Source organism: Miniopterus natalensis, chromosome 4, assembly GCF_054644295.1.
Source record: "Miniopterus natalensis isolate mMinNat1 chromosome 4, mMinNat1.hap1, whole genome shotgun sequence".
NCBI classification, from domain to species: Eukaryota; Metazoa; Chordata; class Mammalia; order Chiroptera; family Miniopteridae; genus Miniopterus; species Miniopterus natalensis.
This window is the reverse complement of record NC_142084.1, coordinates 82851344-82867010: the sequence shown is the minus strand read 5'-3', so window position 1 is coordinate 82867010 and position 15667 is coordinate 82851344. Positions and strand designations below refer to the sequence as shown.

The following is a 15667-nucleotide window of genomic DNA, read 5'->3' as shown; positions in this document are numbered from 1 at the left end:
GGGAGGCGCCGACGACTGAGGGCTGGGGTGCTCGGGGAAGAGCCTCCGGGGCCTGTCCTGCCTCCGGCAGCACCCTCTCATCTTCTGCCTCCGACGCCAAGAGGGAGCAATGGAGTTCGGAGCCGGGGACCGCTGGAATTCGTTTTACATTCTGGAGGGTCTAGAACAAGAACCTTTCTTTCTCTGGCCCTCAGTTTCCCTGTGGGTGAAATCAAAGGGTGGGCTCTAGAAGGCCTTTTCGCTAGGTGACTCCACATTTCTTTCCTCGGGTGTGGGGGGGAGGGTGGCAACCACCTTCCAGGCCTGTGCCTCAAGTACATCGCCCCCGCCTCCCCTCACCCCAGCTGGGAACCGGGAGGGGGAGGGGCGGGGGCGGGGCCGCCTCCCGGTCCCCCGCAGGCAGCCTCGAGGCGAGTGGCGCAGGCTGAGCTTAAAAACAGGGACGGCCACCCCCCACCCCCCTGCTATTGGCTCCAGGGAGAGGTTGACATCAAAGCCGTGGCCTTATATAAGCCAGACCCTGCAGGGGAGGCCACAGAAGGGTTAAACAGGTCTCTCGACTTCGACATCTTCGGTATCGCCGAGAAAGACAGACGGACGGCAGAACGCGGCAGGCTGCGCGCCTCTTCTTTAGCCTTGTCCGGGGCTCTTCCGAACGCCGCGCCCACCGGAGCTGCCGCAGAGCCCAGGGGAGGGCCCCCGGTAGCCTCCGGAGTGCATGGGGCAGCACTAAGTGGGCTGGCGGTGCAGGCCGGGTGCCGCTCCAACATGAACCTCGTGGGCAGCTACGCGCACCATCACCACCATCACCACCCACACCCTGCGCACCCGGTGCTCCACGAGCCCTTCCTCTTCGGCCCGGCCTCGCGCTGTCACCAGGAGCGGCCCTACTTCCAGAGCTGGCTGCTGAGCCCCCCGGACGCGGCTCCGGACTTCCCCGCTGCCGGGCCACCGCCCCCAGCAGCCGCAGCCTCCGCCGCCTACGTTCCCGACAACGCGTCGGGCCAGAGCCCCGGGCCCCTGGAGGCCCTCAGCGGCCGCCTGGGCCGGCGGAAAGGCCCGGGACCCAAGAAGGAGCGGAAGCGCACAGAGAGCATTAACAGCGCGTTTGCGGAGCTGCGCGAGTGTATCCCTAACGTGCCGGCGGACACCAAGCTCTCCAAGATCAAGACACTGCGCCTGGCCACCAGCTACATCGCCTACCTGATGGACGTGCTGGCCAAGGACACACAGGCCGGAGACCCCGAGGCCTTCAAGGCCGAAATCAAGAAGGTAGATGGCGGTCGCGAGAGCAAGAGGAAAAGGGAGCTGGTAAGTTCGGGGGCCTGTACGCTCCAGCCGAGGGCGCGAGCAGTGAGCACCGCAGGCGAGCGCGCAATTGAAGGAGTCTGCGTTGCCGTGTGCGAGATTTTGAGAGGCTGCGGGGGGTTCTGAGATGGTCGAATTGCGGGATTGTGTGCGTAAGGAAGAAAGATTAATATTTGAACTTAATTTGTAATGAAGGATATTGTTTGTAAGGCTGTGAATGAAGACAGAATCTTAATCTTTTCGTAGGGGGTCATGGAGTCCCTTTTAAGAATCTATTGGAAGCTTGAGATCCCGAGAAAATGCACACATCATATATTTCGCTTCCAATTTTGAGGGGTCCTTAGCCATCCTTGCGCTCTCCTGGAAGCCAGTTTAAGAATGCTGTAGGAGTTCATTACTTTAATGTGCCGGAGTGTGAATTTATGATTATGGACTTAGTTACTGTTTTCATAGGGCCTTTGCTGGAGAGGCTAGTCTACTTCCATCTTTGGACAGATAGGGAAACTGAGGCCCAGAGTGGGAGGGGATGTGAAGGCCACCTACTGAAGGAGCCAGAGGCACTGCTGGGGTAAAACAAGTTAGGTCTTCTACTCTCAGTCCAGAGAGCCACTTCCCAGGGGCTAGTTCCAAGGGCGACCTTGATGGTTTGGTGTGTCAACACCAACAAGCAAGAGCTCGAGTCTCACTAATTTCTTTTGGTTTTGGAGATCATAGTCTCTTCTCGATCCAGTGAGGGCGACACTTTCTGAAGCCCGGTTCTGCTGGCCCAGAGCTGTGGAACCTCAAAGGGCAGAAATTTCCAGGGTAGAGAACTAGTTTATCTAGGTTGGTATGCTCAGGTGTGCTGACCGTGAAAGCTGACTAGAGAGCCCCTGCCAGGTTTGATCTGACCCCCAAAGGCTGTAGAAAACTAGGGAAGTCACACCTGGGGAGACTGGGAAAGACAGATATGCTTGGAGTCTAAACCACCGCCCTGGGCTAGAGGAGATGTAGGCCTGGTGACGCCTTGGTGGCAGTAGTTATTGGGCATATTCCCACCTTCTACACATCGCTGCCTCCTTCTAGTAGCACCGCTTAGTTTCTGATTGAGAGCAGGGGAGAGGGGGGTAGTAGGCCAGGCCGACTGCCCTTCCCCTAGCCGTCTGAAGCTTCCCAGCGCCGGTGGGTGGGGATCCAACCCAGTATCCAAACCCAGGCGCTAAACCAGGATGGAAATCTGTGGGATGCGTGGGGAAAGCGGGTCAGAGAGTGGGAAAACTGTTGGTTCCCACCCCTCCCATTCCAACCAGTCTCTCTTGAGTGCCATCACACCAAACGTAGGTGCATCAATTTCACTAGATGCAGAAAATTCTCATTATGGAACATCCAGCAGCTGCTCAGGCCATCCTGCCTCCCAGGAACTCGGCGCATAAAGGCAAATTTTATGAGCCTGTTTGCCTATTTCGCAAACAGAAATCTGCCACTTGTTTAAAGGGTCCCAGTTACTGCTCCCAACACCTTTTCCCTGACCCCACTCTACACTCAGGCGACTGGAGCAGAAAATTTTAAACCTGTCTCTCTCGCCTCTTTTCTTGTGTGTGTCCCTGGCAGCAGCAGCACGAAGGCTTTCCTCCTGCCCTGGGCCCCGGCGAGAAGAGGATTAAAGGGCGCACGGGCTGGCCACAGCAAGTCTGGGCGCTGGAATTAAACCAGTGAGCCCAGGCCGCCGAGGACCCGCCACCGCGGCCGGACCCTGGAGGCCTGGGAGGAGAGGAAGGCGCGGCGAGCGCCAGGCTCTGGGTGCCAGGGCTTATAGGGCGCGTCCTGCCGAGCCTCTGCTGCGCGCTGGCAGGTCGCCGGCTGCAACAACACACTTGGATCGCACGTGCAATGTCATTTGAAATTGTTTTAATACATTAAGAGAAAGAAATATATATATTCACCCCCAGAACCGAGAGGGCGGCTCTTGGTGGCATTATACAGGAGGGAGGGACTGCAGGACTCGAGCGGGCTAAGACGCACCCTCCCAACCCTTCTGGGGCGAATTTGGAACCCCCAGGGCTTTCCCCACTACGCTGTCTGGCTCTCTTTCTCCTCCCCTTTCTGCTTCCAATCAAAACCCTCCAGCGCTCAATTCCCTAATTAAAATGCAATAAGAGGAATCAATAGTTTACTGCCAAGAACGGAGAACCAGATTGGGAAGATGGAGGGCTGCCTTTTGTTACTGATCTTCCTTAAACAGTGGTGTTTTTATTTTATTATTTTATTTTTTGTCGCTGCACTTCCTACTTAGTTCCAAGGGAAACTTTTTGCCCTTCTTTCTTTCTTTTCTCCTTCCTTCCTCCTTCCTTCCTACCTTCCTTTCACCTTCCTTCTCTTTCTCTCCCCCCTTTCTTCCTTCCTTTGTAAATAAAAGCTTTTCCCTGTGTTGAAAAGTTTTTATGTATTTAAACTACCTACGGTGCCTGCTGCGCTCAGGTGTTTATTCCCCAACCCCGCCCTTTTTCTACCTCAATCTCTATGACCACTCACCGCCCCTCCCTTTGCCAAAGCAGTATCTATGCTCTTGACTAATAAAACATTTTCCAAAACCGGAGGAAGCCTGTGTGATGTCTTTGGTGGGTATCCCTGGCTTCACTGTTTCTGCTAGATGGAGAGCCTCCTGTTCCTTTCTTTCGATAAATCTGCCAAACCAAACTGCAAGTCAAGGGGAGGGGGCAGATCAAGGACTCACTCCTGGAACGAACCACGACATTCTCTTGAGGACACGGCGGGACAGGATAACTTTAGTGAAGCCACAGAACGGAAAGCTAGGAGGGAATTAGACCCAGATTGTCTGGCTGGGATTTAGGTGGATCAGTCTTTGGGCTGGTCTAACACCTGGTTAGGATGCACTCCGGAGTCTGCAGAAAGCCTGCTGGGGTTATCGCGAAAGGGCGTCATCCCGAGGGCAGTGTGGCTGGGAAGAGAAGGTTGTGCTCGAGAATACTGTGTCCACGCACATGAAATGATGAGCACATAGCTGTGCGTGGGACGGTGCGGGAACTCACAGGGGCAGGAGCCTGTGCCACAGCCAGCCAGGGTCTGCTTAGCATAGCTCCCAGCATGCAGTAAGGACTCGACAGGTTGTAGCAGCTATTATTTTATACGTAAGTAAAATAAGCTTGTGAATGCTTATGGTTAAATTGAGACATTTAGGTTTCTCTCCAGCAACAAGGCGCTCAACAAATACTTGTTAGAACATATGGATTTGTGCAAAGGGGTTGGTGTATGTGCATGCTAATCCCGCCACTTGCACAGGAGAGCCATCTTTGCGCTCCCACGTGCGCCTGTGGTTGGGTGTGTGTGCGTGTGTGGGGGGGGGAGGGGGGAGAGAGACTAAAAGCGGGTGCATTCGCCAAGTAGTACCGCGTGCTACGCTAAACTGGGGCGGGCAAATGAAGGCGATTACGCGTCCCGATAATAGAGTACAACTAGTTTTGCTTGCATCTGTGAGCTAGGCACTAGGCTAAGTGCTTTTAAGCCTCTGAACTGCTCCCATGACCGCCCGAGGGTCGCCTGTCTGCAGCGCTTGTACAGGTCCCGGTGCTCCCTCCGCTCGCTCCCGGGGAGGCGCGAGAACACGCGTGCGGGTCCCTCGGCGCGTTCGAGCCTTCGAGTTCCACACCGGGAGCTGGAGGCCCTGGCCTGGGGCCGAGAAAGGAGACCCCCGGCAGCTCTGGGGCCGGGCGTATCCAGGCGCCTCGTCCTGGCATTGGGGTGAATATAGGGCCCCATTAGTCTTGGCTGTAAACACCGTGGCAGGGGCTGAGCGGCCACGCGGGCCTTCCCGGACACGAAGGAGTTAATAAAAGGTGTTTTATGGACGTGAGGAAACGGTGGGGGAGGTGTGAGCTTCTCTCCACTCCTACCCCCCTACTTTTTTCTTTTTTCCCTCTCGCCACCCGCCTCCAGATCAAACAGGCCGGTGATTTAACTAGGGCAACACCTCGCGGTAATGAGCCGTCTTGGCACACCCCTCCCCCGGCCTCAGTTCCCGGCCCCAGGCCCCAAGGTCCCTCCGGCAGGAGCAGAAAAGAAAAATCGAGGTTTTTTTGTTGTTGTTTTTTTCCTTTCCTTTCCAAGAGCTGGAAAGCGCCTTAGAAATCCTGGTGCGCACGCACGCACGGGGGCACTGAGGCTCAGGGAGCGAGCCGATCGACGTGCCCCGGCGCGGAGGGGGCCCTCCTGGGATTCGAACCCAGGACTCCCACCTAGTTTACAGATCATCGTCTGTCTAAATGCTGAGCGCCGCTCTGGGGGCTATTTTTAACACCCGAAGTATCCTAGGCACGGGAAGAATGCGCACCGGCCCGCTGTCCCGCGCACCCGTCCGGCGCAGGGGAGAGGGTGCCGAGGGTGCCGAGGGGCCGCCCGCGCAGCCCGGCCCCGTCTGCCCCGCCGGCCCGCTCGGGAAACCGCGCGGCGGGCGGGGCCTCAGGCTCAGTCCCAGCCACCTCCGCCCCAGGCTCAGGTCCAGGGCCTGGGAGCTGCGGCGGGGCCGTGCCGCGCAGGGGTCCCCTCCGGGGTGGCTCCCACCCCCCAAGTCTCATTCCGGGGGCTCAGACCGCCGGGCCGCAGCCCCAGCCCCCATTTCCGGCTGGGCAAGCTGCACCCCCGCGAGGAACCGAGTAGCCCCGGTCCCACACACCGGCCCGCGCTGGGGCTCCGCGCGCTCGGGAGCCTCTTCTCCGCGGCGGCGCTTTCGGGCCTCTCCCCCTTGTTTGCTCCCCCAGGGAGACGGCTTTAGAGCCGGGCGTACTTTTGGACCCTCTCCCACGGTTCAGTGCTGCTCGTCGGAAACCTGCTCCACCCGGCTGTGGCAGGAGCAGTGTCGTTACTATTATTTTTAAGGGCATCACCTTAAAAAATAAAAATCTGGGGGGGGGGATGGAATGGTCACGAACTTAAAAGTACATTCCGGGAATTTCTCGTAAGGAAATACTCATTGGCGCTACAAACCTTTAACTACAGGACTAGTCTAAGGAGGGAAAAATAGGAAAGGACCCAGATGTGCTATAATTACAGAATTATAACTGGTCAGAGAAATCCATCAGTACCGTGGGCTACCACTCAGCCACCGGGGGGGAAAGCGAGAGCTGACATGGAGATTGTTCATGATATATTAAGTGGAGGGGGAAAAACCCCTCCCAGGTTATGGAAGACTGTCCGTCCTGACCTCCTTTATGTGAAAATAAGTGGATGCATGAATAAATATCATTCATGGGGGGAAAGTGGGAGAACATCCATGAAGACATCTACACCTCTACCTCTGAGTTCAGGGAATAAGGGTCATTTCGACTTTTCCTCCTGCTTAGCTCTTTTTTTCTATGAATAAGAATTAGTTTTACAATAAAAAAGCAAGCTGCAATTTCCTTCTAATTTCTCCTATGCCCAGTGTAGTCTCAGTGCACTGGTGAGCCAATACACGTTAATTGAGCACCCACTTAATTTACACCCACAGTGCCTCGCTGTGGGTATAATTAGAATGATCAAGAAAGGGTCCGTATCCTCGCCACCACCAGTTAACAGACAATAGTAAATGTCTAGAAGAGTTGATTTTTCCTCCTACGCACTACATACAGTCTTTTCCCTCACATTTAGAAATAATAACAACAGCTAAAATTTGTGAGGGAAATTATGTAAGCCCTTGGCATGCATTATTTCACTTAAGCCTAATGAGGACTGTGTGAGGTTAACACTGAGGCAGCTGAGGCTCAGAGAGGTGAAGGACTTTGTTCAAGGTCACATAGAGGGTAAAGGCTGATAGAGCTTGGGTCAAAGGGTGGGTATTGCTGTCTTCAGAGACCTGGCTTTTCCCCACATTTCAGAGCACCTCCAGGATATATGTGTGTGTGTGTACGTGTGTGCAAACACAGTCTCTTAGTCTGATCTTCCTTGGTAAAGTAAGGTAGAGAAAGAAACAAGGGGTTTTGTGAAGGGACCTGGGATTGTAACTCTAGCCTTCATCTGGAACCCTCTTCCTCTGTCCCCACTCAGAGTGGATCCATCTATACAGTGAGGACAGGGGTGAGCTCTTTGACCTCTAGGTTCTTTCTTGGCTGTAACACTGACTCTAGGAATCAACTTTCTGCTGGTGGACAAAACTCAGCATGTTATTCTTTGCAACAGCCTCTGTCTGATGTTTGTGTAGTGCATTCACCTTTCCTTGGTATAGTACTTTCACTTCTCTCAGCACATTTTCCTCCCCAGAAACTAGAAGGAAGCAAGGCAGGGATTATGGCTCTTCATGGACAGAAGGAGAAAGGAAAACCCAGAGAGGTGAAGTGACCAGCTCAGGGTTACACAGCCAGTCAAGGGATTAGAAGGCAGCCTGGAGACTTCAGACACAGGGCTCTCTTGAAAAAGGCTATGGATCCTTTCTCTTCATGCAACCAGCAGTTAAGCTTATGGTCTTGCTAAATCCTCATAAAAGAAACGAAACTAAGAAATCAGCCAATCTCATTTTTAAATGAAAAGTGACTGGGAAGAAAAAAATATGCAGGCTCTGAAGTGTTTGAAACCAGTCTCCTGATTTAAACCGAATTTGTTTGAATTTTTTTTTTTTTTTTTTAGCTGAGAGAGTTTTACAGCTGAGCTCTCCCAAACCCATAAAAAACAAGGTTTATATGGGAAATAGTGAAAGACTCTTAACTATAATACACAGCGTCTAATGTAAGCAGACATAGACACTATATAAAGCTCCTACAAATGTTATTAAAACAAACAGAAATACACATTTATCCCCACAGAATGGACAACGGAAGGCATCAGACTTGCGAGTTCCAGAAGTCTTATGTTCACTGAAATGTTCAAAGCACCCCATAACACTGGGACTACAAAGATTCAAACATTTGCCTCATTTTACAGAAGGGGAAACTGAGGCCCCAAAGAGGAGGGCCTTCCTTGCGCAAGGTCACATGGGGAATTGTATTCTTTTCCCTTTGTCTACCTAACACCTTCTACTTCTAGGGCAAGAGACAGAACAATCCAGTGGCCAAGAGACCCTGCACAAGTTACTGAGCCTCAATTTTCTCATCTACAAAATGGAAGCGATAACTTGGGGAGGTACTAAGGATCTGTTTGTTTGTTTGCTTGTTTTGGAAAAGTAGATCATTTTTGACATGGCATGGAAGGTTGCAGTGACTTGCTCAAGGGCACAGAGCCAGTGAGTAGATTCCTGGTTCAAAGCCCTTACGTTCCAAATTATTAAGGTAAACTGAGAGGCGGGCAGTAGCAGTTGAATTTCTGAAACCCTGTAAGGCAGCACTACATAGTAGAAATTTAATGTAAGCCACAAATATGAGGTATGTATGTAATTACAAATTTTTTAGTAGCCACATTAAAAAAGTAAAGAGAAACAGATGAAATTAAATCTAATAATATATTTTATGATATTCTTTATATTATTTATTTAATGTGTCTAAAATATAACTTCAACATGTAGTTGATATAAAATTATTGAGATATTTTACTTTTTTTTTTTTTACTAAGCCTTCAGAATCAGAGGTGTGTTTTATACTTAAAGCTCATCTCAGTTTGGACCACAGTGCAAGCATTCAGTAGCCGCATGTGGCTAATGGCTGCCATATTGGACAACGCAGGTCTTAAGGCTCATGTAGCAGGAATATTAAACACATAGCTTTAGTTAATCATATCAATAAATAGCCACCATTTACTAAACGCTGTGTTCAGGCAGCAGTGCTCAATATATATGGGCTCATTGACCCCTCCTAACAACAACAGAGGGTAATTTATTCATGGTCACATAACTATTAAGTGGCAGGCATGGGTCTGGCATGTAGACGCAGACTCATCTGTCTCCCAAACCTGCCATTTTAGCTGCTGAGTTCCATGACTCCCAGAAACATCTGGGGACTGTAGTTGTGCAGTGAGATGTGGAGGGTCCTTTGGGGGTTCCACCCAGTAGGTGGAGCCCTGGGTTCCAGATCCAAGTCTACCATGAGTCTGGTGACCTGGGGCCAATCATTCTCTTGGGCCTCCAGTTTTCTAATCTCTAAGATGGGCTAACAATACCTTTCCTCAACCCAGAGAATTCTTATTAGGCTAAAATGGGAACATTTTTAAAAGTGTTTTGAAATAGAGAATATAGCAGGAGAGAAGGGGCCCAGGTCAACAGGGAGGTCTAAACAGACACTAGATGAGTTGGTTAGATGAGCTGTGTGGCATTGGGCAAGTTTATTAACCTCTCTGAGCCCCAGAGCCCTTTTTTTGTAAAAGGGAAAGCAGAATAGCTTACAGAGATGTGAAGATCCAAAAGCTCTTAGCCTAGCCCAGAACAGACAGTGGTAGACATGAGCTATTATTACTGCTGCTGTTGTAGTTGGGGCTGGGCTGCGGGACCTGATTTGGAAGTAATAGGGAATGGCAGGTAAGGGGAAGGGAACATGGCCTTCCCCAGCCCCAACTCTTGGCTCAGGGTAGTATTCTGGCAGTACAATGCTAGGGTGAGGGAGGTGTTCATGGGGCTGTGAGAACAGTCATTGTGGTGGAAAAAAGCACTAGACCCAGAGGTCGCGAGAAGGGGGTTCAGCCTGCTGTGTGACCTTGGGCATTTCCTTGCCTACACTGGACCTTGGTGTTAACTGTAAAACGAGAAGGTGGGACCAGAGATCTAAGTCTCTTTCTGCTTTGACTGTCTAGATTTTTACAATAGTATTTAGTGTTTAGTGAATAGTATTTAGTGAAGAGTATTTAGTGAATAGTATTTACAACATTGCATCTGTGAAGGGGACAGAAAATGCCCCTGAGCCTTCCCAGGTGCCTGGGGCTACCACTGACTGAGAAGAGGGCGCCACCTGGTGGCCACACTCCCTCCTCTGTGTTCCGTGTAGAGAAACCTGGGAGGATTCCAGACTCCCCTCTACAGTGACTCTAGAGCCGCAGGGCACACTTTTTCTAACTGCCTTTGGCAGTTCTGGGAAACAAAGAGAGTACCCAGAAAGCTCACAGAGCCAAGAGTCCTGGGTAGGAGGCTAAGTCCTGAGGGACGCTGGGGTTTTACGATCCAAGATCTCTGAGGCTTTCTTCTTCCCCTAAAGGCACCGTTGGGCAGGGGTCTGTGTTTCCCTATTACACGTCTAAAATGCATCATACATTTTCTTCTGTTTCTTTAGATGGGAGCCACTGAAGAAAACATATCATCTTCTGGTAACTAAAAACCGTTTTGCCACTATTGCACTGGGCTAACGGCATGCAGGGGCCTGTTGCCCTTGCACCGAACACCTCAGACTGCAGGCATCCTGAGTTCTAACAGCTTTTACTACCTTGCCATCTCCCTCATACTGTCATTATTCTACTTCTCTCTGTGGCAGAGGTTGCATGGTACGCGGAGGAGTCAGATTGGCACGGGTTCCAATTCTGGCTCCCCATACAACCCTGAGTAAACCATCTAACTTCTCTGAACCTCAGTATCCCCGCCTGAAAACTAAAGGTAATTGCTTCTTCGTAGGCTTGTGTGAGGATTATTGCCAGAAACAGTAATAGAACAGAACAAATATTCTAGCAGAGCGCCAAGCACCTAGTAGGTGTTTAACAAACAACAGCTATTATTTCTGCAGGTATGTCACCCTGACCACTTTTTAACATTCAGCTTTGGAAACATTCCTGGAGCGCAACATGAACAGAATGCCATCTGAAAATGGTATGAGGAACCAGAAATAAAACACCCTTACCATTGAAGATGGTGGAGCCTCCTTGGAACTGTGCAAATTGGCTCAGCCAAGTTCAAGCTCGTCTAGTTGAGATAAACCCTCTCGGCAGGCTGGGGTCTTGTCCTCCCTCGGCCCTCATTCTCAGGGCTTCGCTAAGCTTCCTCAGATACAGTTCCAGCTTTGGGCTGTTGCTTTCTTACACGGCTGAGTCTCACCCCTGGCCAGCTGACCGCACCCCCTGAAGCCTGGTCCGCTCCTGCACCTTCTAAGCAGGAGCCTCGGAGGGGTGTGGTTGGGGACGGGCGTCCTCCTGGGGCTCGTGCAGAGTCCACGCTTGCTGCTGGCCAGGAGCCCCCAGGACGTCTCCTTAGCCACCTTAGCTTAACTAGGCTCATTGCGCTTGCGAAGCCTCATTGGCTTCTCTAAGACGGCGAGCCCAGCACGCACGCGCCACGCGCCACGCGCCCCGCACGACGCACGCACGACGCACGCACCACGCATGCACGCACGCACGCACGCCCTGGGCTCCCAGACGTCCTCGCAGGTCCTTGGATTTTCAGCGGTGGTTGGGGGACAGCTTTCCACCGGGTGTCCAGGTATTAATTCTTCAGAAATTCGCGGCTCCTGGAGGGCGGAGTCCGTTTCCAGGCTCCCTCAGGCCGCCGGCACACAGCAGACACGCGTTTTCTGGACCACATTTCGTTGTCTGGTTTGGTGACTCCCAAACTCCAGCTCCTCGCTCGGCGCCTGCGGCGCTCTGCTCCGCATGGACTTCCCTCGCCTCCGGCGCTTCCCTAACCTTCCATTTCCTTAGGCCCGCTTAGGAGCCGCTTCTTCCAGGAAGCTCCCTTGATTTTCAGAAAGCCTTTTTCTTCCTACTTTACCCTTACTCTGAATCCTATAGATACAGATATAATATGGCTGTATTATATGACGGAGCTGGTCAACAGGTGCTTTGATATGCCTACAGTTATCGCCATAGTCACGTTAAATACAGCTCTGTGTGTGTATATTAGTATGTATATGTACAATATAGAACTATGCATGTCCACATTGTGTACACTGATATAATATATATACATATATACATATATAGTATATCTAGTATTTCTGAAATAAAAATGTTATTTTACAATTTTGACATATATACTTATAATAATGTATATCATATATTTATGATAATATGTAATTTACATATATTATTATAAGTATATAATATAAAAGTATAATCTTTTAAAAACCAGTCCCCTATTATTTGACATGTAGGTTGTTTCCACTTCTTCCGATGAGATATCACCTTATCCAGTTAGTAGGCAGCAGGGCACAGTGGATTCTGGGGTCAGATAGATCCGTGTTTGACCCTTAGGCCTGCCACCTTCTGGTGACCTTGGACAAGCCGTTTCACCTTTTAAACTTCTGTTTTCTTGTCTGTAATATAGAGAGAATAATCGAATTCATAGGGTCCTAAGGCATGTGAAGTCCTTAACACTGGACCTATTGCATAGTAAGTGCTCAGTGAAAACGCAGCACCCATCTGGGAAACAGAAGAAGAGGATTTGCTTTGGCTTCTCCACTCATCAGTGTGACCTGTGTATCACTGCTTCGTAGTGTGTGACAACACCCATGGAGATGATGGGCGATGGACCTTCACAACAAGTGCTGCCTGAATTTAAGATTGTATTATTGTTTCTCTTACTATTTTCTACCGGGTTTAGGAATATGTAACTTAAACTATGCAAGCAAAGAGTATGTGTTTTGAAGGCACTTAAAAAAATTGCTTTGCTGTTTCATAGATTTGGTGAACAATTTAGTGTAAACAATTTATTTTTTTATTTACTTATTTTTAAAAATATATCTTTATTGATTTCAGAGAGAGGAAAGGGGAGGGAGAGAGAGAGAGAAACATCAATGATGAGAGTCATTGATTGGCTGCAGCCCGCAACCCTGGCATGTGCCCTGACCGGGAATTGAACCCCGATCGCCTGGATCCTAGGTTGGCACTCAACCGCTGAGCCATGTCCGGCCGGGCTAGTGTAAACAGTTTAGACAATACCAAAAAACACAGGACTAGCCATGGTTGGCATGTTGGTTTTGACCCTGTGTTATCTGCTACCCTTGTGGTGCCCAGGGCAGGCTTCAGCTGTTTCATAAATGTCTGTTGACTTCAACCAGATTGACTGGTTAACAGCGGCATGCTCCCGCTCTGTCCCTCTCGGCCAACCTCTGACAGTTTCATTAACCCCATTAAATCACGCAGGTGCCTTTACACCTCCTGGGCTTGTTAATCTCTGTTCAGCTCTGGTAAGTTAAAACCTGGCTGGGAAGTTGGATGTACCTTGTTAACCTCCATTAAACCCTATTAAATTTCCTAACTATAGTCTTAGTGGCTTCTAGGAGTCCCTCATTAAAGTTCAGTAAATCCAATTGATGGGGGGACAAGGGTGACTGTTGTGGCTGCACTGCTTCAAAGCGTGACATTCCTGAATTCTTTGATGGGGGAGGAGGATTGACAAGTGTCCCAATCTTGGGAGTGCCTCTAGCTCTCCTTGTTACTTGGTCAAGATCCTCGGCCTCTCTGCATTCACACCTCTGTGAATTGGAGTTAATAACAGTTCCTACTTTATATGATTGTAGTGAGACTGAGCGAATCAGTGCGAACTGTAAAACTAGTAACCTGTCTGGCATGCACACTACACTTACAGCTCTTATTATTTCTGGATATGAAAGACACTTATAAACTAAAAAACTGTTACATGAATGGAAGATTCAATTCAGACATTAAATGTGCCCCCCTGCATGCCAGGCGCTGTACTAGACACTGTGGATTACTTTCCCTCTGGTTTTATGCAGACTGAAGATCATCCATGTGAATGATTCATCTTGTGTCCTTGTGGCTGTGCACGTTATTCTGTTTGCTCAGGCGCTGACACTTCTGAGCTGTTTGAGGTTGAACGTAGCTATTTGGGCCTTAGGGGTTTGGGCTCAGTGCTTTCTAAACCTGGAAGTGTGTACAAATTCCCCAGATTTTGTAAAAATAGTTTTCTGGGCCCCATTTAGGAGATTCTCATTCAGTAGGTCTCATTGGGAACTTTTAACCAGAATCCAGATGAGGTTGAAGCTGCTGGGTTGGGAAACCTCTGGACCTGATTAGTGCTTAATTTCTTGGGCTTGAGTCTTACCTGGGGAAATTAAATTTGTATTCCTGGAATTCAGCCTCTGAACTTTCCATTCTGAGAATCTAAGATGGGGCCCAGGAAGTGGCATTGTAACAGAATCTCCTATAACAGGAGATTCTGATGGGGGTGGGGCTGGCAAGTGCCACACTTTCAAAAACACTGAACATCAGATGCTCTGATACTCAATATTCTAAAGGTCTATTTTGAAAAAAAGGGGGTCTGGCTCCTGGTGAAACTTCTGTTCTAATGGTACATTAAGATGTGGGTTGATCCTTCCATGACAGCTGATGTCTTTGGATCCTCAAAGGAGGCTGGCTTCCGCAAGGGTCAGCCTGTTTGGGGAAGCTTGGGGACAAAGCACCTCTCGGAGGCTCAGTGTGTGATGGGTTAGGGGACAGGGGCAGCCCTTGGTGGTTAGACATGAAAGAAATGGGAGGGCAGCAGACAGGAGGGAAGCAATGACTTACATTTTAGTGCAAATGAAGAGGAGCATGCTATGAAAATTGAACTTCCTTTGCTTTCTGAAGGAAATCAACTTAGGGATCCTCTAAGTGGTGGCAGCCTTCAGCAACAACCCATCATCAATCCCAATGAGAGCCAAAACTCCCCATCCCCTTGCCCCCAAATGCTTCCCGAAGTCACCCTCCACCCCACTGACGGGAGTAGAATGGGAGGGTGATAGGGGGGGAAACACCTGGTAAATTTTGGTGCTGTTTACAGTTTTAGAGCTAGGATGTATTCTAGCTAATATGATAAAAAGACATTGTATTTCTGTCCTTTCATTCTGCTGAGGTCAGAAGTGTGCTGAAGTGGCACTAGTGACAGATTTGAAGTGAAAAACCCAAGTCTGGGGCTTGGCTGGGCCAGGAGCTTCTTCCTATAGGGCCCCAGGGACCTCCACCGGTAAAGCTCAGTCCCCATCATGCCTGGGGACTGTTAAAAGGCCGATTCTGATTCAGTAGATGGCCTGGCAGGTGAGAGTGGCAGAGATTTCTAATAAGCACTCAGGTGAGGTGCCAACTGTTAAAAATAAATTTTTGGGGCTTTCAAACATTGGGATATTTACATAAAGGTCTGTATTTCCAGCTCTTGTCAAACTGCAAGAACTGCCACATAGAACTGGCCATTCCCACATGACAACAGGCTGGAGCTGAGTAGTGGCTGCCCTGAGAAGGGACCTGAGTTTTCCAGTTTGCAATTCTTTATCTGGTTTACTTAGGACACTCATTTTACGGATGGATAACTGAAGACCCAGAGAGGGAAGCTATTTGCCAGGGTGTCTGGTATGCTATGCAGCATCCAGGCTTCAGATTCAGGCGCTGGACCACAGTCTCTTTCCGTGTGTGTGTGGGAGAGCAGGTCTAGCCCCCAGGGCCCAAACTTCTGTTCTGATTGACACTCCCTCGGTGAGCACTGGGACTGAACCGGGGAGTGAAGGAGCTAGTACTTGGAGCCGGGAGGAAAGACTGCTGTCATTAATCACTGTACTAC

General features: G+C 50.0%; 1 protein-coding gene across 1 annotated transcript; it reads left to right on the top strand.

Annotated features, from left to right (window-relative positions):
• Positions 1–554: 554 nt before the first annotated feature.
• HAND1 (heart and neural crest derivatives expressed 1) lies at positions 555–3869 on the top strand. The gene is made up of 2 exons (XM_016214118.2): positions 555–1311; positions 2899–3869. Exons 1-2 carry the CDS (start codon positions 769–771, stop codon positions 3001–3003), a joined length of 648 nt encoding a protein of 215 aa, XP_016069604.1. The 5' UTR covers positions 555–768; the 3' UTR covers positions 3004–3869.
• The last annotated feature ends 11798 nt before the right edge of the window (positions 3870–15667 follow it).

What these genes read in the sequence shown, in the direction of transcription:
- HAND1 (XM_016214118.2), top strand. Translation starts at nt 769, where the DNA reads ATGAACCTCGTGGGCAGCTACGCGCACCATCACCACCATCACCACCCA. An exon ending in GCAAGAGGAAAAGGGAGCTG is followed by an intron (nt 1,312 to 2,898) that starts GTAAGTTCGGGG and finishes TGTCCCTGGCAG; the next exon opens with CAGCAGCACGAAGGCTTTCC.